The following is a 27,716-nucleotide window of genomic DNA, read 5'->3' as shown; positions in this document are numbered from 1 at the left end:
AATTCGGTCACCACCTTCGGTAGAAAGGCCGGGTTTGTCCGAAGGACTACCTTGTCCTTGTGAAAGACCAAGAAAGGATGCTTCACCGACAATGCCTGGAGCTCACTCACTCTCCTTGCTGACGTAACAGCGACCAAAAAGGACACTTTCCAAGTACTTGTGGTCCACCGTAGCAATTGGTTCAAAGGGTTTATGGCACTGTGCCGTCAGGACTACATTTAGGTCCCACGGCGGATGCGTACTACGAACCGGAGGGTAGAGGCGTGTCAACATTGCAAAATGCCTCTTAACCACTAGGTTACTCAGAGAATAAGAGCACTGGTATGTAGAAAGATGAGCGGAAACCGCTGAAAGGTAAGTCCTGCATGACAGAACATGAACCCCTGACTCTGCTAGGGAGGACACGAAGGACAGCAAAGCGTCAATCGTGGCCACCCTTGGATCCAACTTCTTCTCCAATCACCAATGACAGAACCTGAGCCATTTACTCTTGTACTGAGATCTGGTCGAAGGTTTCCTGGCTGCCTGGATAATGCGCATGTTATCCGTAGACAAATTCAGATGCTCTAAAGACTTGAACTCCGGCACCATGCCGCCAAGCTGAGCGATTGTGGGGAGGGGTGCCACATCTGCTGTTCCCCTTGGTGAAGAAGATTGGGAGTTACTGGTAACCTGATCGGCGGATACACCGACAGGTGTTGAAGTTCTGAGAACCAAAACCTGGCCGGCCACCACGGAGCTATGAGTAGAAGGGAACAGTTCACCGAGTTCTTGAACTTCAAAATCGCACGGTGAACTAGAGGCAGAGGCGGGAAGGCGTAAGCTCTCATGTTGTGCCATGGAATCTCGAGAGCATCCCCCAGAGGGGAGGCTCCCAGCCCCCCTCTGGAGGCATACTGAGGAAGCTTCTTGTTCACCGCCGTAGTGAAGAGGTCCACCTCCGGTGTGCCCCAACGCAAGAAAATCCATGAGGACCTCCGCCTTCAATTCCCACTCATAGCTGACCACTGTCCGCCGGCTGAGGGCATCCGCTGTGACATTCAGCTGGCCCGGGATGTGCACTGCAAGAAGCCAGACACCATGAAGCATGGCCCACTCCCAAATCTGGATAGACAGGTCCACGAGGGGCCTGGGGGGAGACTTTGTTCCCCCTTGCCTGTTGATGTAATACCTTGACACCACATTGTCCGTTCTTATGCGGACCACCTTGTTGACAATGAGCGGTCTGAACGGCCTGAGCGCTAGGAAGATCGCCAGAAGCTCCAGATTTATGTGGAGGAGCCTGTCCTGGGGCGACCAGTGGTCCGAGACCTGAAGAAGATCTAACGTCGCAACCCACCCCAGAAGGGAGGAGTCCGTTGTGACGTCACCCTAGGGACCGGGTTTTGAAACCCCACGCCCCCAGACAGGTTGCTGAGAGATGACCACCAATCCAGGTCCACTCTCATGGAATCCAGAATCATTATCCGCTTGGAATCCGGATCCACTGCCCGACGCCATGAACTCCGAAGAGCCATCTGGGTTCGTCTCATTTTGAGACGAGCAAGAGGAAGAGCCAGTACACATGAGGCCATGGGGCCCAGAAGCCTCTGGAACCACCAGGCCGACATGCTCTTCGACTGCGCAAACATCTGACACGTGGCTAACAGATCCCCCATTCTGTCCGCGGTCAGATACACACTGCAGTCGATCGTTTTCCAACGAAAACCTAGGAAAATCAGGTCCTGTGAGACCGTCATGGAGGATTTCCGCCAGTTCACCGACAGCCCAAGATGGAACAGGAGCTGAAGGAGACACTGGAGATTGCCCGCTGCCGCCAGCGGACAAGGGCTGCGTAAGAGCCAGTCGTCCAAATATGGATACACATGGATACCCGGGAGACGAAGATAGGCCGCAATCACCGACGACATCTTCGTGAAGACACGCGGCGCCGAGCTGAGGCCAAAAGGAAGCACCCGAAACTGGAAGTGCTCCTCTCCCAAAGGAGGAGGAGCGTATCTGGCTGGGCGTGATCATCTTGAATTTCTCTTGGGGTAGGAAAAGATTGAACTAGGAAAGGTCTAGGATGGTGCGAAGGCCAGCCTGGTTGGGTTTGGGCATTGTAAACAGTCGGGAGTAGAAGCCCTCCCCTCGCTCCCCAAGGGGAACGGGTTCCACAGCTCTGAGGTCCAGACGTTTGTGAACTTCGGCCTTGAGGGAGGGTGAGCCCGACAGCTGAAAAGGAGGGGTGGGGTAGGGGGTAAAGGTAAGAGGAAGCCCGCTCGAGCGACTGACAAGACCCATCTGTCTTCTGTGATGGTCTGCCACGCCTCCCAATGAGACGCAATGCGTCCTCCCACCGGGGTCTCGTGCGAGCGCGGAAAAGCCTCATTTGGCAGGCTTATCGGTGGCGGTGCCAGCTGAACCTGATGAGGAGGCTGAGGAGCGGGAGAAAAACCATGTGCGCTGAGGTCTACGGCGGTTATTCCCCGCAGGAGTATCCACTCTGCGAGATTTGCGGTCAAGGAAGTGCCTAAAACCAGAGGAGGGTCGACTTTGAAAAAGCGGTCTCTGGGATTTGAAAGAAGCTTGACCAGAACAGACAATGATTAGCCGTATGAATGCTATCCTTGGTCTTGGTGAGCTCTACATCAGTAGTAGAATGAAAAAGCTCCTTACCATCGAATGGAAGGTCCGACACCTTGTCTTGCACTTCCTTAGAAAATCTAGTGGCATGCAGCCACGCCTGCCGTGAGGTATCAAACCACAGCATCAGGCCCGAGCTGTTGCGTCCACGTGATGAGCCGCAGCCTCCAGATCATCCTGGGCCAAGACCCTGGCGTCGGAAAGGTCTCCTTTAAAGTCTTCCAACTTCTCAACCGGGATGTGCTCCTCAAACTCCGACAGATCTTTCCACATCCGCATGTTCGCTCCCGCCAATATCAACTCAGCATTGGCCTGTCTGAGCTGCAAGGCTGAGTTGGCAAAGATTTTCCTCCCTAGGGAGTCAAGGAGCTTGTCCTCCTTTCCCAAGACCTGAGTAGCCGTCGTGGAAGAGGGTGCTGCAGGTCTGGATTGCAACATAGCCGCAGCCACCACTGTGGAGGAGGGAGGCGGACAAGACGACAGGGCCACCTGTTCCGAAGAATGTAGCCTGTACCTCGCGTCAATCTTATTGACAAAAAGTCCAGAGTGTGGCTTTTCGCAGACTCTTGGGACCTCGGCCAGAACGTCCTTCTGCACGAACAAGCCGGTACGCTCCAAGGGAGACAGGGTGAACGCCCCAGAAAGCATGCCCTCCCGCGGAGCGGGTGCCTCGGGCACCGGAACATCTAAGAAACTCATGTCCAGTACCCGGTCATGAAAGGCTCTGATAGAGCGGGGAAGGTCCTTGTTATCCTCATCGCCTTGAAGATCATCTGACAGGTCAGGGTCCTGCTGAGCCGTGTCAGGCACTGCCTTGTCCACTGGGGACAATGGAGGCAAAGGCGGAAGAGCCGGGGGAGGCACCGGAGGAACGGGTGGAGCCGGAGGCGTAGGTGGACATATCTCCTTGAAAAGCCCTTTGAAATATTCCCTCATGGGGTCGTGCGCATAAGCGCTTGAAATTTACTGAAAAAGGCGTCCTCAGGAGACTGTTCGGAACCTGAGGCGATCTCTCATGAGGTGGACAAATCCAGGGACGTAACGGGGAAGGGCCCCTCCACCGACGTCTCCACATAAATCAAAGGTGGCGCCCCCGCGGGCAACGACACATTGTGCGAAAGAGGCATCCGGGCGTTCCAATCATAAACCGTCCGGTAAGGATGTGCACAAGGGACTTTAGGTTCACCCAAAGGACCAAACCCTACATCAGAGGCCAATGGCGTAGTTGTAGGGGTAGCACCTAAAATGGCCGTCGTGGTCGTGGTGGGAACGGGTGCCATTTTGTCCTCATCTGAGGGGAACTGCGGCACGTGAGGAAGTGAGGCAGGGGTCCCCGTCAATGGATCAGGGGTCTTAATCTTAGCCTTAACATAAGGCACCTCGGCAGAGCCGGTACTATGAGGCCTGGAATGTTTTTGAGACACACCAACCGCCAACTGAGCCTTCGAAGGAAGGACCTCGGCATTGCCGGTAAAAGAATAACTTTGATTCTTTGCCCCCTCAACAGGTCTGGTGTCACCACAAGAGCGGGAACGGTGAGCAACTGCTTTCACCAACAAAGCCTTGACCAGCCTCTCAGAACTGTTGGTAGCTTTAGCCTCTGAACGAGGGACCTCGGACCCAGGCCCGGTAACAGCCTCATCCTGTGCGGGCCTCGAACATCTGTTCGGTACCAAGCCCAGCCAAGGCCTCGGGGCGCACCCCGGTCACCAACAGAGGCCTCAGAGCGAGCTCCGGTACCCCACGATTCAGTAGAACTGGGTCTACAAACAGCCCCCATAGTAGGGGGCTCGGAGGATACTCCGGTATTCACAGGCCCCTTACGGAGACCCTCGGAGAAAACTCCAGTAGAATTATTAGGCCCAACGGGCACCTCAGGGCGAACCCCGGTGATAGAGCGATCAATGCCCCTCCCGGACGGAGAGGAACCCGGGAAGGTATCCCCTGGCCGGGCTGCTCTGAAAAGTAAAGAACTTACCGGGCGTTGCTACTTCTCGTCGATGAACGGCTGAAAATGCGAAGGAGGAGTTCGTCGGAACACCTCCTCCCACCGCTCCAACCGACATTGAAGTGCCCGGACTGAAAAGGAGTCACAGTAAAAACAGGAATAGACCCAAACACTCTAAACAAAGAGGATGGGGATCCGCCCTTGAAAGACCGACAGACTAGTAAACGAACACTAGCCAGAGAGGAAAAAAGGGAAGAAAAACTTGAGGATGCAAGTGCGTCCGGCCCCGATCGAGCGGAGAAAAGGACTGATGGGCGATGCGCGGGGCAGAACCAAGGTGGGCGGGGTTACAGCCGTGTGCCGGGCCCTGCGCAAGAAAGAGGAAGGACAAATTTTGGGAAAAATTTTGATGCTTTTTACAAAGTGCTCCGGTCCTGTCCCACAGGACGGAGAGATGTCCCATAAGTATGGAGGAAAGGGGACAGGACGTAGGAGTACTACCATCCTGCACAGTCTCCCTGGTTATCCCGTAATCCTTGCAAATTGCTTTTGCCTACCTATCCTTGAGGCCCTGCAAAGATGGCCACTTTTTTTTGCTTGTACAATTCAATGCTGCCTGCTGAGCCTGCCGCCCTCCCATTGGCTGCTTTGGTCCTTTAACCAATCCCAGCAACCGGAAGGCAGGAGGCGGGAGCTGGCCTGATCCAACAAAGGCCCCGTTTGTTCCCCGGTCTGCTGCCAGGCCGTGTCTGGGGTCCTCTCCTAAACCCCCCCACCCCCCCAACTCCCAGGTGCACATGGAGGCTGAGGAGAACTCCACACTTTCCGGACACACAATCATGGAGCCACTACATTTCTCTGAAGGTTAGTTCCCTCAACTAACTCCATCGATCCTCTTCCTTCACACCTGGCACCGTTCCACCTCTCACTCCATCCCATCTGGACTTCCCACTAATTTAGCTGTCCCCCGTTGATGCGTGTGTTGTCACCTGTCCTGCCAAAAATCGAGCTTAGCCGTGCCATCTGCAGCCCCTACTTTCCAGCCCATTCCCCCCCGCCCCTCCTCTCCTCTCTAACCTAGCACTCTCTTCTTTACATCCTCCTTTTATTGCTGGGTACGGTCCCCCCCCCCCTGAACCCCCCTGTGCCCCCCCACTCTGTTTTCAACCTTCCCCATCCCATCCTCCTCTGCCCTCCGCCCTACTTGCTCATTTCCTTATACCTTAAAACTGCTCAACTTCTTGGAGCGTAGTAATGCCCAGTAGTCTACCCTTCCTACACTCCTCTTCCCTCCCCCCACTAACCCACCCAGACCCCTTCCTACTGTATTTTAGGTCGCGCCGCTATACAATTGCATGATCCACTTCAACTTAGCATGGTATACCAGACTGTCTGTTTCTCTGCCTCCCAGCCCCCACTTTTTCTTTATTTGTGTTTACTTTGACATGAAAACATTACCTTCACTGTTATATATATTATCTGCACTTACCCTGCTCTGTGCAGGTCTGTATCATTCAGAAAGTCAAGGGCTCTGAATGACTTTTTTACCACTGCACCACCCCTCCCACCCGCCTTGAGCGATTCGAACCACTTTATTTGTATAGCACCTATACACAATAAATAAAAAAAAGATAGGTTGTTTCCCTCATACTACTGCTACGGTTTAAATGCAGGACATTTCACTGCATTGAATCGCAACAGGTATATGGCCGGCTGGAGGTATAAAATGGTGGCAAAAACAAGTCTTGGGCAGGAACAGTGTGTGTGTGTGCACCTCTGCAGCGTGTACCAAATCAGTTGTGATGGTCGTGGTGGTATCCGATGGGTTGCACAGCTCGGGGCCTCCCTCCTCCTGGGCCCTAGTGGAGGTAGTGACCTTCCCCCCTCACCAAGCAGAGGAGTTGAGCGAGAAGGAGATGATTAGGTCGCAGCAGTTCCAATAGGTGGTAAGGTTGTTTAAGTTGTCCAGGGAGTGGTCGGAGAGCTAAGTAGTCGCTGGTAGGCCTTTGTGACATTGAAGTTGAGGTTGCCCATAATGACAAGGGCGGTGACATCCAGGATAGATTAGAGGCTGAGAGAAGGGGGAGAATAATCATTAAAAAGAAGGAAAGGGGTTGATTAGCGTTAACCCCCACTTTGCTATGCTCTAATCAGATATATAATGGGAATGTGGAAATGGACGGAAGGACTGAGTCAGCAGAACCACTAAACTGATAGAGCACTGGCCAGTAGTATGCAAAAACGACAGGCAAGGTACACTAAGCAATATTAAAACAAAATAGCTGTGGTTTCATGCGGGCATGGTTTCCAAATAAAACCGCAGCAGTTGTATTGGAAGCAATGTTTAAAAGCAGCTGAAATTAATTTTAGTCACACCATTTGATCAGTACAACTTACCTTGTTTCGTTTCTCCAATACATCAGTTGGATTTGTATTTAATGGCACAAACTGGTTTGGATCATCTATTTTGATTGGTGTTCCACTACAAGTTTTGTCTGAGTCATCTGTTTTCATCCACTTTAATAAATGAAAATGAATGTTAATTGACAAACATTAAAAATTGAAAGGCAAAAATTGCATGCTGCTTAGAACCAACTGCATTCCATTTTTATAGATCAAAGCTACCTTTGCACAAACATTTGATTTTTTGGAAAGCAATACAAGCAAGAGAGTTGCTTCAGAACACTAAGAGGTGGATGTTTTCGGTTAGATGGGTAGATGCTTGCAGCATGTAATTACACAGCGAGAGGCACAGACATTTCCAGGTAGGAATACCTACTAATACACTAAGATCATCATCAAAAACCAAATTCTGTGAGACCCAGTAGGAGTACCAGGTGAGAGGAGCGACAGGCTAGGAACAATAAGATACACAACAAAGCAATTGTTACGTTTCATTTGTCAGACTTTCTGTGGGTACTGTGGGCAATTATCAGTCTTTCAACTGTATTCCGTGTTAGCCAAATGTCTGACCAAACAGGCACATTTTCAAAGATTAGATAGTATGTTAGGTACACTCTTAGTATTCCGTTATTGACAACTATTTTGAATGCTACTCCTCCAACAGGACAGGGAGGCAAACGGCTCTTAAAAAGAGAAAATCTCTACTACTGCTTCCCAGTTCAAGGAGCCCTTTGTGCATTGGTGCCCCCGAACCCCTATGAATTGCATGTACACAAGGGGACAGTAGGGCAACGCCTGTGAAGGAGGGAGAGCAACTAAGGTAACATGAAAATTATGTCCATCACTCCTACTTCCTTGAAGCTCCTACCATTCCAATCGGATGGGCTGAACTATAAAGAATAAAGATATTGGGGAGGGGTAACTAGCACAAGGCTTAAGCAAACTAGGTTATGCAAAACGTGCTGGCTTGAAGATGCCCTTGTTCTGATAGGGACAACCAGTGCTCTACTTGTAAAGGAAATGAGGAACACATTGGGCACATGCTTATGAAATGTCACAGATGGTGAATACTGTCTGGCGGAATGAGTATCTCTGGAAACTGGACAGTATGCAATATACATAAGCCTTAGAAAAAGCCTAGGTGGCTAACTTGAGTGCCTAAAATAATTTTAGTCCTACGAAAAGGTCTTACTCTGTCTAAACAAAACTTCAGAGTTCTAAGTCAAATCCAAATGGGCATGTGCTTGTACAGCCATAAGAAGCGAGTGGCCTAGACTCAAAAATATAAATCTAGATAATTCTGGCAAAATCTACGAAAGGAATAAGGACACTCACCTTAAAACACTCATATCATCATAGAAAAGCTTTTCTTGCAGGAAAAGGTCAGGGACTCGCTCATTAATTCTTTTACCAGAAGTGACGGCAGTAAGAAAGACAGCCTTCCAGGAAAATCAAGATCACAGGATCCTGGCCCGGATTCTTCCCTGTCATTTGAAGCGCATATACATTCTATAAACTTCAGCCTAACAAGCTCAGTGTTTTCTGCTCGCCGTTTGGGCGTGCCATATACTCCTCCAGCTAAACAATCCCTCAGACCACCAACATTAGATTACATTCTGCTGGAGGGAACAAATACTTGTAATGAATCTTCAAATTCTGCAAATCTGTGCTGCCAATTTCCTAACAAGCATGGTCCGCTGGGTGCATTTGTGTCCTGTTTTCCCTTTTCTCCACAGCCCCCACAAACACAGGCCAGTTCTAATTGATCCCTATAAACCAATTTTTGGAAATGTGTTGAATTTTGCCCAACCTCAAACTCTTACTGCTATACTTGGATACTGTTGGGTCCTGCTTTGGGTGAATGTGTCACGTCGTCGTGGGCAAGTGTCCTGATGGTCACCATTGCTTGTTGTGAGAATGCTGGTGACTGAATGACAGCACAGTGAATGATGGGTGGGTGGTGATGCCTGGTGTTAAGAGTGTCAGTTGGGAGCTGAGCTGGTATGCCCGAGGACTGCTGGTGGGTGTTCTCCCTCCCGTTTCTAATGAACAAAGTAACTGGAACCTGCAACTTATGTCAAATAAAGCTATGTAATTACTTTGTCCTTTGCCTGCATCTTCTGTCCTGCTGACACTCTGCACCCACATAACACTAGTGACAAGTTTTACTCGGAAATTTAACAAATTATGCTGTGGAGGAGTGCACAGCGAAAAAGGCAGAAACACTGCTGACCAAACTTTTTTCCTCCATCGTTAGTGTTTTTTTCGAAGTAATCTTCAGTGGCGGATATGGCCAAGCAATGCTGGTCCGAGATACTTGTGTGGCATCACAGCCACATAAGTGACTTTGTTTATGGCTGCCCAAAAATGTGCTGTGCTGAACAGAAGACAAGTCTGCGTTCACTAGCTGAACTAGAATTCTGATTGAAATAAATAAAACGCGGCCCGTACTGATGAGCTAAAGCTTTTCGCGAGTTTCATCTGTTTGCACAAATGAATTAACCAGATATGCGGCCTCAATAATGGACCGAGGGCCAGCTTTTCAAACATGACAGATGCCTGCTGTGAAAAGGAAAGGTCTCACAACGTGTTTAATTCCCCAGATCTGAATGAATCTACCCAAGGCCGTAGGAGACAAAATCTGGTGGCCTATGGGGGGCGGACAGTGAGACCTTGGGGACTTTACAAGGTAAGATGACACTATCCATCAGGCCAGCAGCCGGACAGTCCATGTTGTGCGCCCTGCTGCGAGCGGACCTACTGCTATACAGATTGTTACGTGCGTCTCCATCCCATTACATAGCAACCGGGTTCAGGAAGTTGTCTTGGGTCTCCCCCTGCCTGTAGAATCCGCAATTTCCTAGGGAAAGTTTTGGTGGGCGGTGTCTGCTCCCTGGCGGCAGATGGAGCGGGTAAAATATGGCCCTGTGTGTTGCGTGCGTGTAAATGGGCCGGGAACTAACGCCACATAATGGTTGCCATTGCTTTTTCCCAAGGGTGTCAAAGTACTGGCCAAGTAAGTGGTTGTGTTGACCCCAAAAGAAACAAAGCGGTTTTAATGAGCCTGTATGTTCCACCTGTGCAGTGTTGCCATGGCAACTGAGCGCTGGGATTCTCCAACAAGAGGAGTCTGCCTATGAAAGCATGACCAGGGCAATCCAACAGCATTAGACCCAAGAGCATGGCAAGAGTAAAGAGTAGGTTGAGCTATTCCCCCCACCCCCCCCTTGAATGGTGCATGTAAAGTGAGGCAGTGGCAGTGGGCCAAGGAAGAAGACTAGAGTAATTTGGGTTAAACGCAGGCAATGTGAAATAGTGCCTGTAAAAGCGCAGAGATCATCTAGCCCAAGAGCTTGGTGATGGGAAAGAGAACAGTTCAGGCAGAGTGTGAGGGCAGGGGAGAGAATAAGAGCTGTATGCAAGGATTGAAGAGGAGCTGGGAGCCAGGATTATGTAATTGGAGGGGACAAACAGAATAAACAGTCACAGAGGGAATGGAACCAACATTGGAGAAAGCTGTCCACGAGAGGATAATTCTGGCCAACAAACAGCTAATAATGCCCAGAATTCCAAACTCCGATTGGGTGGGCCACCATAAACATTCTGGAAAGGGTCCTAAAATATATTTGTACCTATGCTGATCCTGTTCTAGCTCATATTTCGGTGTGTATTGTTCAACTGAGGCAGAAAGTGGTGGTATGATAAAGCATGACTAGCCAGTGTGTCACAACCAGTAATGGGCCACCACCTGAATTAAGGTGCAAATGCAGTGAGGGCTTTCGGCAGATGCTGCACAGAGCTCCTTATTGCCAGTATGGCCTTTCCAATCATGCTTTATCACCACTATCACCCAATTTGTTTGTGGCAAACAGATGCAAGCTCGAAATGCAAACTTGTTTTACAAAAACAAATACAACTACAAAAAGGGCGGTCTTGGAGAATCCAATTAAAACTTTATAAATATCCCCCTTTCTGTTTCAATGGTAGTTACAGTGCCCGAGTTAATGGGGGTCAGGAGCAAGGGTGGAGTAAGCAAGCAAACATATGCATTTTGATTCACTTAGTTCCATTAATTCTAGAACTAGAAGGAAATGGAAAAACAGGGGAAAGGCAGGGGAGATGGTTGGAGAGCAAATGCTGTTAGCCGACTAAGTGGGCTGGTTAAAATGGATAAAGCCCACGTGCAAGCACACTCATTGGCTGTATCATCTATTGATAGTGCGAATGAAAACACAGGAGTCTGCAGGTGAATTAATGTATTAATTGGACAGGAATACATATTTCTCATGGATGTGTGTGAGAAACCAACCATTGCGAGGGCTTCACAAACCAAGCAATGGGAGATCAGAGGGATAACCCCACCCACCCGAGGCCCCTTAGATTTTATTTTTTTATATGAAAGATTACAATTGTGCATTTTATGGCAGAGCTTTTTTGAAACAATGGGTAAATACCTATAAAACATACAATTGGTTGTGTGGAGTATCACGAATACAATACAAAAAATGGATGCTAGGTTTCCAACAGTACACAAGAGTATTGTTCAGTGCATTGCCAGATCTTTCTGCACACAATATATCCCAGTATTCTGCTAGTGTCAAAAGACATTTTCAATCTCCATGTTTCAATAAATGCCAGTATTAAAAAAATAACACTCATGTCGGTATTGCCCATAAAGCCAGTAATGCCACTGTAAGAAGAAAAGTTCACACTGGCCGGACTCGTATATGACAGTATTCCCACATATGTTTGTACTCCCATGTAAGAAAAATGATGGATTGGCCCATAATGGTGTTGCCACATCTTAGTTGTGCTAATTAAGGGCAATATCCTTCTGTAATAAAACTCAAATTGCCTTTTCACATAATACCTCAATACTGGCATGTAACTAGATAAAAAAAGTGTCAGTGTTGGCTGTGGCAATAGTGGGCAAGATCTCCATGGAGGAACCCTCATGATGCCTTTGGCAATATTACCATGCCATTATAAACATGTCCATGCAGGTTATGCCACTAAAGGCCATTGTCCCTCCTAAGAACACTCACATTGTCTTTGCCAAAAATGCCAGAATTATTGTCACGACACGAGGAAAGTATGCCCATGCTGCCACTGTAAACATGTCCATGCAGGTTGTGTAACATTTACCCATATAAGAACACTCATTTTGGCTTTGCCCATAATGACAGTAACATTGCAATGACACAGCATAAACACATGCTCATGCAGGCTGTGCCAACACAGATAATACCTACATGTAAGCAAACTCATGTTGGCTTGGCCCATAATGCCAGCCACATTGCCAGGCTATTGTATAAAAATATGTTCATGCAAGCTATGCCAACATAGGCGATAACACCCTTAAGAACAGTCATGCTGCCATTTCCCATAATGCCAATAATATTGCCATGTCACCCAAAAAAAAAATCAATTAAAAAAAAATCAATGCTTGTCCACGTTTACCAATCATCCTCTCGCAAAGTGGCCATGCACCAGCTCCTTCCATCAGAGCCTGCAACTCCCTATGTCTTCTTCACAAACACAACATCCCCACGCAGTCTAAATTTCACTCGATAATTCATAACCACACAAACTCACACACACATACTCTAACAAACTCAAACTTAAACACACATATGCTCACATTCAGGCCCGGACTGGCCTATAGGGCAATAGGCCCATGGCCAAACCAAAAATACAAAATGCTGGTGTGGGCCAGTTGTTGGTCAAAATGGGCCACCTTTTTGGTCAATTTTGGCCAGTAGAGGAGTTTATTCACTCTGCAGCCAGTAGTTTTGACCAGTGTTACTGAATAAATATTCTTTAAAATGCACAATTTGCAGCACACGTTATAAAAAAACTCCTCCTTGGTTAATATTCAAACAGTGTCACAAAAGGAATGAATATCCATGAGCAACTGTGGGCCACGTTCATTGTTGCCCAAGACAATTTTATGGCCAGTCCGTCCCTGCTCACATCGCACATTCATACACCATTATAGCACTTTCACACAAACAGTATTGCTTCCTCTCAGAGAGACAGGCACACACACATTTGCCTTTGTACTTACCTGCAGGCCGCAGTAGCAATTGCTTCATTAAAGGGCTTCGAGTATGCATGCACTGTACACACAGGTCAGGTGGCCTCCCTCAAGTCCTCCATCTTATTTATTTATATTTGTAAAGCGCCCAGCGGCCTGTAGGCATCGTGGCGCTGTTACAGTATATTCACTTAGGTAAGTTTAAAGACAGATACATCAAAGACTGAAATGCAGGTTCCTAAGGTGTTCAATGGTTACAGGTGAACAACCTTTGACCTCAGACATGAGCAATCTTAGTTGAATAGCTTAGTTTTTAATTCCTTTCTGAACGATGTGCGAGTTACTCGACAACACTTACATATTCTGGGGGGATAAATGCCATTATATAATTGTGGGGGGGGATTTGTCCCCTCTGTCCTACGCCCATGCCCACGAGCACAGGCTCCCCAGCACTTACTCCCCCTCTCCCTTACGCACTTTCATGTTCTGAATACTCACAAGGCGTAGTAGGTGCGTCCTTCCTCACCCACACCCTCTCGACTAATTAATCTCTATGTATTTAATATGTCTCATTCTCATGCCCCTCCCTGATGCCCAGTGGGCGCTTTGAAACAGTTTACTTCCTGTATAAGCGCTTAACAAGCGAACAATTAATACAGAGAATTCCAAGAAGAGATCTCCAACCACAGGCGAGATCTCCACTGGCTCCCAGAGCAGGACCGCGCCAACTTTAAAGTAAGCACCATTGTACATAGCTGCCTCTTTGGGACCCCCACCCCCTATGAAAGTCTTAGTCTCCCGCTATACTCCTACCAGATCACAATGCTCCTCCAACCTGGCGCAGGTGAACTGTCCTGGATACAAAGACTCAAATGGCCTATAGGAAAATCATTTCCAGTTAGCGCAGACAAGTTCCAGAACGCACTACTACTAAAACTTGGATAATACAAGGACTAGAACATTAAAAACCTCTCAAAGTATTTGACAGCCGACAACTTTGTTGGGGCCCGCTAGGATCTTGATTGTCAATTTGTTTGTTCGACTTGTGTTTTTGTGCGCCTGGATGCCTGCGGGCTATTCAGCGCGTTATAAATAAATTAAATAAATCAAACATGTGAAGAGACCCTCTGCCACAATGTCAGTGTTTCTGCCAAGACATCATAGGGATTTCAGTGGCTCCAACCCCGTAGAGGCAAACAATTCTTAAAGGTCCCACACAACAGTTTGCATGCCGCATCTCCAGGAATGGAACATCCAGAAACCCTACATAAAGTGACACTTCCATGGAATGCTCTCCCAGGCAATGGGAGCTGTCCGTTCTGGGCTACCCAGATTGTCATGGGTTTCCACTTTGTCAGAAGCCCCATAATTGGTGGCCACTGGTAGTGGAAGCGATTGAGGCACCAACGGTGGAAGTGGTGGCAACATAGGTGGCGTCAACTGTTGCAGAGTATTCCTAATGTTTGAACCATGACAGGCATGTCCAGACACTGAAGGCAGAAGCGCCACAGGCATGGCACCCTGAGGTGAGATTGGACCATCACCTGAACCCTGTTGAATCATGGAAAGCGGCTAAAGGAGGAAAGATAACAAGTCTGATTCTTTGCTTCCAAGAGGTCCTGGTGGTGCTGGCCCAGTAAAAATGGCCTCCCAGCAGCATAAACATCTAGTTTGAGATCAACCACAAAGCATGTTGCAGGCCCAACTCCAGCCCCAACGATGATCTGGAGGCAGGCACTCCAGGCAGACGGGCTGCGGTCAGACGAAAGGGGTCTGTCGATTGCAGCACGCACATGCAATAAACCCGGTTTTAACTGGCATAGGTGGGTGGAATGAAAACACAACACCAGGGCACCAAAATCAAGCAAAATGTATTAAACAGTGGGAAAAGTGTGAAAAAAGGAAAAGTTACTCACCTTATTGACTACTTTAATGCTAGTCCAAAGTGCACTTTAACCCCATACTTTCTGGAGTTCCTGCTAAGCAGGGTTTGGTCTGGAGCCCTAGCAAGTCCTAGCGCACTGCTCCTTCAAGAATGTGGTATGCGAGGGTGGGGTAACCGCACCTCACCCCCTTAGTCCTCATCTCTGTGGATTTGGCATCCCAGGTAGAGCATACCTGTTTTCCACTTGAAACCATGAATATGCTCTACTTGTCAGTAGGGTGAGATGGGGAGGTGAAGAAGGAAAAGACTTTCTTCTAGCTGCAATGACTAGGGAATCAGAGAGTGGGTCCTTTCACAGCAAAAGAGGGTCAGAGTTTGGGGGACTGTTATTCTTTTAAATCACATCTGTTTATGATGTGGGTTCACCAAGGCCTGCAAAGGCTCCATATTAGGCTCCAAAAACCTGATGCCAAAGGTGCAAGTGGTTTAGCCGGTTCCCTCAGCTGTAAAGCTTAAAGAAGTATTGAGGGGGCGTGGCCAAGATGGCGGTGAGGTGAGATTTGCGCCTCTAATTCTCACAATCCACAGGCCCGCATACTGCTTTTGGTGGCACTGTTTCAGGGGGCCAGTTGAGCTGCAGAGACCAAGCGGCCCCCATCCTATAAGCAACAGCAGTCAGGCGGCAAATTCTGCAACGGCCGAACAAGCCGGCCGTTAACTCTGAGATGGCAGCCGCCATGCAAGAGCTGGCAGCACGGAGGGTGTTTGGCCCCCTGGCTGGGTTAAGAAAGTGGGGAGTCAGCCTGAGCAACCTGTGGAGACACCCAGGTGACATCCATCGAAAGCAGTGTGCGGGCGGCACCACCCCCTGTTGCCAGGGATAACATGCTCTTTCGGAGGCTAGCCACTCCCCGCAGCAAATATCCCTGCATGCCTGGCCCACAGGGAGGACCCTGCTACTCATCTGTAGAGCTCTGGTGCACTGTAAGAGAGTGGGAGGTGCCCCCTCCCATATGCTGGCCCGGGTCCTCTATGCATGTGTCACCCGAGAGACAGACTGCATGCCGCTGATGCCTTTTCTGAATTCAATGAGCCCTCTGGATTGCACAACGCCTGCCCAGACACTACCTCTGAAAAACAGTCTGAACGTTGATTGCACTGTGCTCCTGCATGGGCATGGAGTAGGCTCTCCTAACTCTCAGTATGGCCTGAATAGGATAGCAACCAGCCACAGGCCTGGGGGGCACTAATGAGCACCAATTCAAGCTGTTGTCCCTAGCAGCACTGGCTGGAAGGCTTACTGGAGTGCTGGATGCCTCGGTTATCCATGGTCCTGACAAACTGATAATGTCCTATAAGCATGCTGCACCTGGAAAATGCCCTACCATCCACGCGGATCAGCCCTTTACGCAGTGCCGCTCCCAGATGATCTGTCCTGGTGTGGGGCAGGAGCACACTTATCCGTTGAGCGGGAGGATCAAAGGGGTGGCCCACCTGCTTAGCATTGCCTGGGGAGAGACCCAGACGCAGAGACTGAGAGCCTGAGTACACCCCGGCACCAACTGCCAATAAGGTGACTGGCCGACTGCTATATATGTGATCGGAGGGGCCCGGAACGCTGAGCGACGCTCAAAGCAAGGGATCTGCCCCCACAGCCATCTGGGAGTGCTGGGGAAATGTCCAAACCAGGCAAGAAGGTTAAGAATTCAGACATCCAACCTTACATGTTGCAGTCCATCGATACTATTGCAGGTGGAGGACATGGAGGGAGACGCGGTTAGGGCGGTACAGCCTGCACCCGACACCCCGCTGCTCATCGACTTGCTTACCCAATTGCTGGACACTCTGAAGAAGGACCTCCAGAGGCCCTGCACTCCGAAATGGCAGACCTCTGTAAAGAAGTGGCTGACTCTGCCCAGGAGCTTCAAAAGTAAATTGGGGAGCTCGGTAACAGTGGATCACAATGAACAATCAGTGGCTGACAAGTCAGCTGAGCTAAGCAAGGTGCGGGGGGATACGGCTGCTCTTAAAGAAGATACTGAGACGCTACGAGCCAAGAGTGATGACCTGGAAAATAGAGCAAGAAGGGCGAACCTAACCATTAAGTTCCTTAAGGAGGGGCCAGAAGGAGACTACAGAAGTAGGCATCAGACAGCTTTTTCAGCAGACTGTGCCCAGGCCACGATCAAGATCGACAGGGCCCACAGGATCGGTCCGAAGAGGGACATTCCAGATCGCCCCCAGCCCCAGGGATGTGGTTGTAAAATTCCACGATTACAGGATTAAAGAGGCAGTCCCGAGGGAAGCGAGAAAAGCCAACAGAATCCAATTTCGGGATTCAATGGTTCTGGTTTTTCAGGATAGATCCCAGAATACGCTCCTAAAGAGAAGGAGGATGAAACAGATTACAGATTAGCTGAGAGGCCAGGAAGTGGGATGCAAGTAGACATACCCCTTTGGCTTGCAATTCAAATTAACGGTCAAGGTGCACACGATCTTCTCAGCTGAAGAGGAAGGAACATTATTTGATTGGCAGATTCTGGAACCAGACCAGCCTGGGATAATGCCTCAAAGGGAGAGGGAGCCTGATATGGGGTCATGACACAGTCTGGCATGTAAAGTAGAGGGCTGACTAATGACCAGGGATACTGACCTCCGTGCTGCCAGCACTGTAAGGGCCCGAGTGAGACGGGTCAGGGAAATGGGGGTTGGGAGGGGGAATGGCCCCTCCCCCCCCTGCCATGTCTGGAGGCGGACTCACAGGGAGTCTCCTTGATGGCCGGGATACCAGTCTTGTGCGTTGCCACCAAGACCACTAGTTAAATTGTTGCTCTGTTTGCAATGGGCCAGCGATCAGGGTCGGGGGTGAACGTAACTTCCATTGTCAGCATAAGGCCGAGTGGAAGCCTTTGAGGGAAATGTTGGGGAAGCCATATGGGGAGGCAGTCTGGTATCTGCTTGATAAGACGCTGGGAGGAGCGTTCGTACAGTGGTGAATAATAGTGGGCAGATAGGGAGGGGACACAAGGTGCATCTTGATCATGGGACTGGGCATGTATTTCTGGTGAGAGGGAAACCCAATGCCACAACATGGTACTTAATGTCTGTATACTGAACACTCAGGGGCTTAACACCCCGAATAAACGTACACCGCTATTTGGGGAACTTTAGCATCTGGGGGCCAATATGGTCGCTCTTCAAGAGACACTTGTTGGCTAAAGATCAATTTAGGACCCACAATAGGCTTTATCCGCACCAGTTTCACACGTCAGCTAACAGAAAGAGGACAGGCATGGTGACTTTGATAGAGACTTGGGTTTTGGCCATATAAAAACCAGAAAGGGGAGCTGATGGGAGATCCGTTACGGTACAAGGAAAAGTGGTTACTATTCTTGCATTCTATGCCCCAAACACCTCCCAAGAATCATTTATGTTGCAGCTATTCGACACAGTGAGGGAATCTTGTCATGTATGAGGGTACGATCGGTCAACCCACACGAACTACACCGCTGCAGGGGCAGCCTCATACAATCTAAGGGACCGTTTGCAGGAGCTTAATTTAGTGAACAGCTAGTATCAGGTACTCCATGTATAGGCCATGTCCACGTTTAAGCCTCAAGAATAAACTACACATTTCTGACAACGGATCTGGCCAGTCTGGTTCACTCTACTGCGATTGAGCCGATGACCCTAGCAGATCATAGTGCGGTGAGGGTACTTCACGATTGGGTAGGACGTCGCCTGCATTATCAATGGATGATGCCCCTAGGGTGCTTAAGAGATCCAGTTTGCCTGCAAGAATTGAAGGAGGCGATTCGAGAATATTTTAAATCGAATGCCCCTGTGGATACGTCACAGGGGAACAATTGGGATGCGCTTATGGCTGTGGCAAGGGGTAACATCTCTAATTCGCATGCAATGAAGCAGATAAGGGGTGGCGGGAGGAGCAGCAGCTTCTAAAAAGTGAGAGGCAGACAAGAGGCATAGTGAAAACCCAACTAAGAGGACCTTTAGAGCAATCACTACAATAAAGAGCCAACTGAGGCTTGTTAGGACACAGAGGGCAGAGTGTACCTTACACTGGCTGCAACACTGTTGCTTTGAGCAGGGCAATGTACCAGGAAGGCTGCTGGCACAACTTATAAAGGCAGCAGACTAACTGTTCCTTTATACCGACCCGGACTGATACCCAGGGCAGGGAATGGGGTGGAGAGAAAAAAATAAAAAGGACTTCTATGACTTCTACAGCACACTATACTCTTCTAGCAGGCCCAATACCCAAGATCAAAAACCTGGAAATGGGGTACAAGAAGCTCCGATAGACCCACTGGAGGTCTTTCAGGATATTACATCTATGAAGTTAAGCAGGGCTCCTGGGCCAAACAGATTCACTGGCCAATGTTATAAAGCGCTGGCCCAGTTGCCAGCTAAGCTTTTGACGGATGTTTTTAATGCAATACGGGATGGGGGAGACCTCCCGGATTCCATGAAGCCCATGTGATATTTATTTATACTCAAACCAGGGAAGGACCGCAAGCATTGCTCTTCTTACAGGCTGTTTGCCCTTTTAAATCTGGACTCCAAAATATTTACAAAAATACGTACGAGTCAGCTGGAAAAGTTAATGCCTTCTCTCGTACACCCTGACCAATCAGGCTCTGTCTGGGGACGATGCACAGCAGACATTAGAAGGGTTCTCCATTCAGTAGATGGAACAGCCAGGAATCGGACACACTCCCTCCTGCTGGCGCTCAACGATGAGAAAGCCTTTGACAGGGTGGAGTGGGGATTTCACAGTGAGGATTTAATATAGCACCAAGCACGCATCACATGATTCTGTCCAACTATGAGGACCTTCTGGCCAACAGGGCTCTCGCCCCAAAGATCTGCCTGGGCAGGGGAATGAGGCAGGGATGCTCCCTCACCCCTGCTCTTCGCAATTGTTATTGGAGCACCCTGGCAGCACGTATAAGGGCCAATACTCAAATCTCAGGTATAAAATTCAGGGTTTTTTGGGGGGGTTTAAAAATTAAATATTTGTGGGTGAAAGGGAATTAAAAAAAGGGGGTTTGTGGGGCAACCCCCCCCCCAAAAAATTTCAAAAATGATGTTTTTTTCGATAAAAACGGCGATGAAAAGTCCTGCGACGAAAATTTCTGCGGCAAAATAACGTAGAACCAAAATTCAGGGGGTCCCAGCATAAGATCAACTTGTTTGTGGACAATGTTATTATGTCCCTCGAAGACCCCCTGTGCTCCCTCACCCAGTCTGAGATTAGGACTTACACCCCCCCCCTACCCCCTCCTGAGCGCTGAAATAGAACATACATGCATGTACACCTGGGAAAGCAAAACATTGAGATACCTGGGGGTTAATATATCAGGGAACCTGGCACATCTATACCGTTTTAATTACCCCGACCTAGTGAGCAGTGCTAAAAAGACCGATAGAACTCCAAACACCTGACCTGGTTCGGCAAAATTGCTGTTTTTAAAATGAGTGCCCTCCCAGGACTTTTATATATTTTCCAGTTAGTCCGTGACCCAGATACACAAAGCACCTTAGGCAATTGGGAGGCTGTGCTGATGCAATTCCTGAGGGGTGGAGGGGCTCACCCAGGGTCAATCGTCTTCAAACGCAGCTACGTTATGTGCCATGTATGCAGGTTTCTCCACAGGATACATATCCCACACTTTTTGCAACCAATTGGATTAATACAGGACAGATGGCGGTCTACTTCTGGGCTACCGCTAGCCTTCTGGCCCTTAGGAGCACCTCCCACATTTGAGGAAATCTAAGATAATTGTATTCCTTAGCAGGCACACTTATCAGAATCGTCAGGGGGTCTAAGCTGTAGGGTAACACCAGCTAAATAGTTTATCAAACTTAATTGTTTTCTGTAAATATGTATCGTGGGCCAGGTCCATCACGTGCAGGACAGCGTTCCCCTTTGGCCACAACCATATAACACATAGGCAGGGATCTGGCATAAATTTTAGAGATGGTCGGTGGATCTCTGCCATACCTGAAGAATCTTAAAATTATGTTCCATTGCGTGAGTGGAGAGGTTACCATGAAAAGTGTCCTTATGTATTTTTTCCCCAGAGAGTATTATATGTCAACTTGAAATGGTCTCTCCCAGTAAACCTTAACCATTTTGCCAGTTTGCCAAATCGCTAACAACAAGTACTTTTATTTTGGATAGGATGCACTCCCATGTAATATAGATATATGATATGGCATTTGTAACGCGCCTATACACAAGTCTTTCAAGCGCGACGAGGCAGGGAGGGGGGAACAAAGGGGAGACAGACGATCCTACTAGGCCAGGTGTCATTCAGATCGCGCAAGGGTAGAGGTGAACGGAAAAATGCAAGGGGGAAAGGGAGAGGGGAAAGTGCAGTACAGGGTTAGCTGGTGGCAAGTGCAAGGTAAGTGCAGACAAGTGCTGGGAAGGGGGGCTGTAGGGATACAGAGACAGTCCCTCAGTGCAGGGGTTGCCAGGGAGGCAGTACAGGGGAGGGTGGCTGGGCCAAGGACAGAGATCGGTGTCCCAGTTGCAGATTCAGTGCAGTTTCAATAATTTAGCAGGGGAGAGGGGGGGAGAAAGTGGAAGCCAAGAGGAAGGTTTTGAGGTGCTTCCGGAACCGGAGATGGTTCTCCTCAAGTTTCAGGGAGGCAGGAAGGCTGTTCCAGAGGGAGGCCCCTGCTGCGGAGAGAGATCTACCCCCAACTCGTTGCTTGGAGAAGTGGCTGACCCTGAGGGAGTTGGAGGCGGATGAGCGAAGAGCTTGAGAAGGAAGATATTTAGGAAGAGAGAGTTGAAGGTATTTTGGCCGCAGGCCCCAGAAGGCCTTGTGGACAATGCAGAGGGTTTTGAACTCAATCCTCGCAGCCACTGGGAGCCAGTGTAGCGATTTCAGTCCTGGAGAGATACGGTCTCTGGGCTTGAGGCCAAGGACAAGTCTCGCAGTCCTGTTCTGGATGAGTTGCAGAGGGCAGAGAGTAGAGGAAGGCAGATTTAGATAGAGGCTGTTACAGTAGTCCAGCTTCGAGAGAACCAGGACTCTGGAGACAGTGAGCTTCTGGGGGAAGGAGAGGAAAGGAAGGATACCTCTGAGGAGGTGCAGCTGGTAGTGGGACTTCTTAGAGACATCAGATATGTGAGGAGAGAAGGAGAGTGTGGAGTCGAAGATGACCCCGAGGTTTTTTGCCTTGCAGGTAGGGGCAGGAAGAGGGCCAAGAGAGGCCGGCCAGAGAGCTGCAGGGACGGAGGGAGTGGGTGTGCCGATGAGTAGAATCTCAGTCTTACTGGCATTAAGGCAGAGGTCATTGGCGGCACACCATTCCTGGATAGCAGAAAGACAGTCAGATGAGGGAAGGAGTAGAGGAGGCCGAGGGTAGCCTGAAAATTAGCTGGGTATCATTCGCATAGCACTGAAAGTTGGGGCAGAGAGCGGCGATGCGGTGGGCAAGGAGTGCCAGATACTGGTTGAACAGCCAGGGAGAGAGGCTAGATCCCTGTGGCACACCACAGCTAGAGAAAGATGTCAGAGAGGAAGGACCCCAGTTGGACCTGGGAGGGTCGATTGGAGAGGAAAGAGATCAGCCACGCCAGGGCCTGACCAGTGATACCCAGGTTGTCACGGAGACGGTTGAGCAGGATGGCATGGTTGACAGTATCAAAGGCAGAAGAGAGATCAAGCAAAATGAGAACACACGGAGTGTTGGAGTCAAGGTTCGAGAGCAGGTCCTCACGGATGTTCAGGAGAGCAGTTTCCGTGGTTCTGGCAGCTCTGAAGCCAGATTGATGGTCACGAAGACTACCAACAGATTCAGCATGGAGATTAAGCTGGGAGATGGCCAGTTTCTCCAGGAGCTTGCCCAGGAAGGGAGTGATAGAGATTGGGCAGGAGGGGTCGGAAGAGGACTTCTTAAGAAGAGGGTGCGCAAGGGGGGGATGGGAAGACTCCAGAGGCGAAGGAGTGATTGCAGAAGTCAGCCAGGGCAGGAGCCAGGGAGTCGATGTGGTCCTTGATAGTTTGAGGAACAGGGGTGGACCTGTTTTGACGAGACTTTCATAGATCGGACTTGTCTGGAAACCTGGTCCGCGGAAAAAAGGGGAAGGCAGAGAAGGAGGGAGGGCGGGGTGGCTGCAGAAGGGCCAGAGGAAGAGCAGGGAATAGAGGGGGGGAGGTGATAAGAGGAGAGTGAGGACAGGATGTCATGAGTTTTTGAAATGAAGTGAGAGGCCAGTGCCGTGCAGAGGGCCTGGGAGGGGACAGGAGAGGTAGAGACTGCAGCAGGGTTGTCCAGCTCCTTGCAGATTTTAAAGACTTCAGCCGAATTGTTAGATGCCTCAGAAATGCGGGCTTGGATAAGGGCTCTCTTCTTGGTGAGACCCTAGAGCCGGTATTGCCTTTGGAGCAGGCGGCAGGCCGGTTTGTCAAAGGATGACCATGAAGCACGCCATTTCCTCTCCGCCACCCGGCACCTGCGTTTAAGGGTGACGAGATCTGAGTCATACCAGGAGTTACATTTGGCTTTGGGCTTCCGGCGGATTCTCATGATAGGGGCAAGAATATCAGATATAGCACAGTGGAGAGGGCTGTGTCAGGGTGGGAGTCAGCCGAAGGGGGGAGGGATGGCGAGAAGGTGGCGGCGAAAGCCTCAACTGTCACGCGCTTCATGGGTCGGATGACCGAGAAGGAGGGTGGCAGAGATGAAGGTGGCTTTGCCTGAGGGGTAGGAAAGGTGAGGTGGGAGGATAGGAGAGTGATCACTCCAGGAGAGAGGAGTAGAGAGAGGGACAGAGAGGGGAAGGTCAGAAGAGATCAGAGCATCAAGAGTGTGCCCTGCAGAATGAGTCGGCCCAGACGGGAGGATAGAGAGAGAGAGTCGCAGAGGTTGCGAAAGAGTCCAGAGAGGGGACAGGAGGCATCCAGGTGGATGTTGAAGTCTCCAAGAAAGAGGAGTTGAGTGGATGAGGACAGGAGTGAGGAGGAGAGGTCCGCCCACTCGGAGAGGAAGGAGGAAATTTGACTGGGTGGCCGATATATCGTAGCCACGGTAAGGGAATGGCTAGGAGAGAGAGACGGCAGACCAGACATTCAAAAGAGTAGGTCTGCGTAGGAGTGACAGTGGTAGCAATCCACTCAGGGAAGATGAGGGCAACACCCCCTGCAGCACGGTTGGGCCTGGGCACAGAGAGGATCTTGTAACCGTCAGGTAGGAGTGTGTCAAAGCTGGTGACAGAGCTGGCCGTGAACCATGTCTCAGTGAGACCAAGGACATCAAGGTCCAGTTCCTCAAGAAGGCGACAGAGGAATGTTTGACGGCAGAGCGAGAGTTAAGAGTGGCAATGTGGAGAAGGTTGCCATCTTTGAAGGACTTCTGGGGAGGGGTACAGATCAGAGGTACGCCCTACGGAGGAGAAGGGGCAGGGAGGGTGGGGGCAAGGTAGCCGGGGACAGAGGGGGGGGGGGGGACAGCAGGAAAGGAAGTTGATGAGGTGGGGGAAGCGACTATCCAAGAGGTGAAGGTTGACCTGAGGGCCTTGGACCAAGACGGTCCCATTAGAGTAGACATTGATGATGGCTTTAGAGGAGTGGAAGGAGGCCAAGAGGACATCCCAACGGGTGCCACCATTAATGGGAGAAGAGGAGAAAGGAGAGAGCACAGAGACCATATGAAGGGTCCATAGGTCAGATGAAGGCACGAAAAAGAGGATGTCAGTGAGAGTTTCCTTAGAGGAGGCACTAGTGTAGGTGTCAGCGATAGGGAGGCCTGGATTGGAGACTAGGATGTCCTTTTTAAACTTTTTCCTACCAGATTTAGTGAGGAGAGCAGGATAGTCAACGTAGAAGCAGTTAGAGAAGATAGGCGAGATAGAGAGCACCATGGAATAGGAGGGAGGGGGGGGAAGACAGACGAGAGCAAGCGGCCAAGATAGTGAGCGGCAAGCCCTAGTTTACCACATTGCAGAACAACAGGGAATTGTAGGCACCATGCGTAATGAAGTGAGACGGATGTAGGTGGGGTGGGGGCGGGAGAGCAGGTGGAGCTAACAAGATGGAACATAGGAGCCGCCCTTTGCCTAAGGGGCCCTTATCCGAGGGGGCTACCGGGCAGGGGGGTAAGATTTAAGGCAGGAGGAGGAGAGGAAGGGGAGGGGGTGTGGGCGAGAAGGGAGAGGACCAGGAAGTAGCTGCAGGGGTAGGAGACATGGGCAGCACAACGCGCTCGGAGAGCGAGTAAAGCACAACAGTTCCCGATTAATTTAAATTAAATAACTCACTCACAGGAGGCCCACGGGTCCTGGCAGCGCAAGCCTCACGTCTGGCCACATAGGGCTATCTCATCCAGAACTTTTTCAGAAGGCGTACAATCTCTTGTCAGGCTAGCTTTTCACCTTGGATCCAAAAGGTGTCCCTTGTGTCTGAGATAACCGAAACATTTTATTGCATCCTTTCTCAACATCATCTGGACCTCTTCAAAATCTTTAAATGTCCCTTTTAAAAACAAATGACATGCTCTTTCAAGACCAGCATTAGACCAAGACAGTAGCTCGTATACCCATTTTTCCTTTTTACAATGGGGGGGGGCCCATAAAGAGGAGTTGGCCAGCAGATCATTCGCTATTAGAAATCCCATACTTCCAAAGGGTACATATAATGGGGTGATCTAGAACCTCTAGTGGAATTAGCTTAGAGGGTGGCCTAAGTAGGTCTCTTACCTCCCTCGGGTGGACTGTCTAGTCTCCTAGAAATCTAGAAATGTCCAATAGGAACCGATGTCATGTATATGTGCAAATAGATCCACTAACATGGGTAGCCTTAGAATTAATAAAGTCTGGGAACCCAAATCCCCAATGATCTGCAGGAAGGGTCAGGATACTTATCTTAATTCTCGGCTTCCTTCCCTGCCAGATGCAACTATAAATAAAAACAAAGCACCTCTCTAAAAAAACTGTCCGCTAAGGGGATAGGGAGCATGGAAAACAGTTGAGGGGGGGGGGAGAGGAACTATTCATTTTGGCAGCAGTCATTCTGCTGAACGAAAGGAGTCTACTACCACCTCTCTAGGGCTGCCTTTATAATGTTTAATAGCTGAACATGGTGGAGTTCATACAGTTCAGTAAGATCTCTAGGGACTCTGACCGCCAAGGTAAACCAATGCCTGTTCTTCTATGTAAATTGCTAACATTTCCTCTTACCCCCAAATCGTTGGTCCCGGTGTCATTGAGTGGGAGAATACAAGATTTTGCCAGATTAATTTTGAGTCCTGCAAGCCTACCGTAAATTGACGGTAACAAATTCTTCGAGTCCCTCTCAGTCAAATATACCAAAATATCATGACCAAACAGGAAAAGTTTGAACTCTACCCCACCACACTCAATAACCCTAATGTTTGGGTTCATTTGAATGGCCCTGCCAATGGTTCTGTCACCAGAGTGATCAGCAATGAAGACAAGGGGCATCCCTGTGTGGTGCCCTTGGAAAGATCTTGACAAGTCCATTAACTGATATTCTTGCCATGGGGCCATCATAAAGGAAAGCCACCCACCTCCAAAGGTTTACCCCAAAACCCTTACCTCTCCAATAGCACTATCACTCCACCCGGTCAAAAGCCTTCTCAGAGTCCAAGGAAAGTAGGCTTGCCTCATTCGATGGCCAAAATGTATTAAATATAGGGTCTCAAGTTATCAGAGCCTTGCCTTCTCCAAATAAACCCCACCTGATCACCATGAGGGGAGAGCACTTTCCAGCCTTGTTCCCAAGACTTCAGCGAATATTTTTACATCAGTGTTAAGAAGGGAAATTGGTCTATGTGCAAAACCTTGTGTGTGGGCTTTCCCCTCCTTTGGGAATACTGTAATTATAGTCCCCAGCATCGTTTTTTTGGCAGTCCCCCCAGGCAGTATGTAATAAAAAAGTAGTCAATACAGGGGCGAGGAGGGTTCAAAAGGTTTTGATAAATCTTATAGTAAACCCATGATTCCTAGGTGGCATTTTTCTGCTTTTCATATTTGTAATAGTTGTAACGACTTCAAATGTTGGAGTGTGTCTAAAGGAGAAGCATTCTGTGGAGTCAATCTGAGCGGAACCAGTGCATCAAGAAAGGCGTGAATCTGCCTATCACCAGATTTATAGACAATCTCAGAATCTCCCAAACTTCTCTCCTATTTCCTTAACCCCATTTTGTATCTGGCCCTCTATCACAAGTGGCATGCACCATTCGAGTGTTAAGCTGGCCAGAATTACATCTGTCTTGTCCCCCTTTCCATATCATCTTTGCTTCAAGAATTTAAATTTCCAGTCCATCTCATGAAGTAAAAGCCTTCAAGTCTGCTTTACAGATTGTAAATTCTTAACCTGAATTCATATAGTTTCTACATGGCCCACTCGGCTGCATTTCCTCTAGCCTAGCCCTTAAGTCAGATTCTTTAGCCTTTCCTTTTTTCTATATAAACCTATTTGTATGAATCCCCCCCCCCCCCAATATCGTGGCTTTAGACCCATCCCAAGGGGTTGGCAAGTTAACCACTGCATTATCATTAATCAGAAAATATATCTTGATTTTTGACAGTATTTCCACTCCCACTTATCTGTCCTTCACTATTCATTACAAATCCATCTCCCCTCACAAATGTCCCCATCACCACATGAACCAAAACATGATCTGACCAGGGAATAGCATCCTGCTCTACTTTGTCAACAAGTCTCGCTATTGCCTTATCAAATAGTACCATATCAATTCAAGAATGTAGGGCAGCTGAATAAGAGTAAGTGGGATTGGATTCTCCAATTGCATTCTAG

General features: G+C 49.2%; 1 protein-coding gene across 6 annotated transcripts in view; it reads right to left on the bottom strand.

The window, feature by feature from the left end:
• Window positions 1-27,716, bottom strand: part of ADD3 (adducin 3) — a 1,740,558-nt gene that overhangs the window by 295,740 nt on the left and 1,417,102 nt on the right. For all 6 annotated transcript variants that reach the window (XM_069611763.1, XM_069611762.1, XM_069611761.1 and 3 more), the window contains one exon: window positions 6,971-7,090. In XM_069611763.1, the coding sequence (XP_069467864.1) occupies window positions 6,971-7,090 (120 nt within the window). The remainder of the gene's footprint in view (window positions 1-6,970; window positions 7,091-27,716) is intronic.

The sequence above is a fragment of the Ambystoma mexicanum genome, chromosome 8 (assembly GCF_040938575.1).
Source record: "Ambystoma mexicanum isolate Mex_15411 chromosome 8, UKY_AmexF1_1, whole genome shotgun sequence".
Taxonomy (NCBI): Eukaryota; Metazoa; Chordata; class Amphibia; order Caudata; family Ambystomatidae; genus Ambystoma; species Ambystoma mexicanum.
This window is presented reverse-complemented; position numbering and strand designations above follow the sequence as displayed.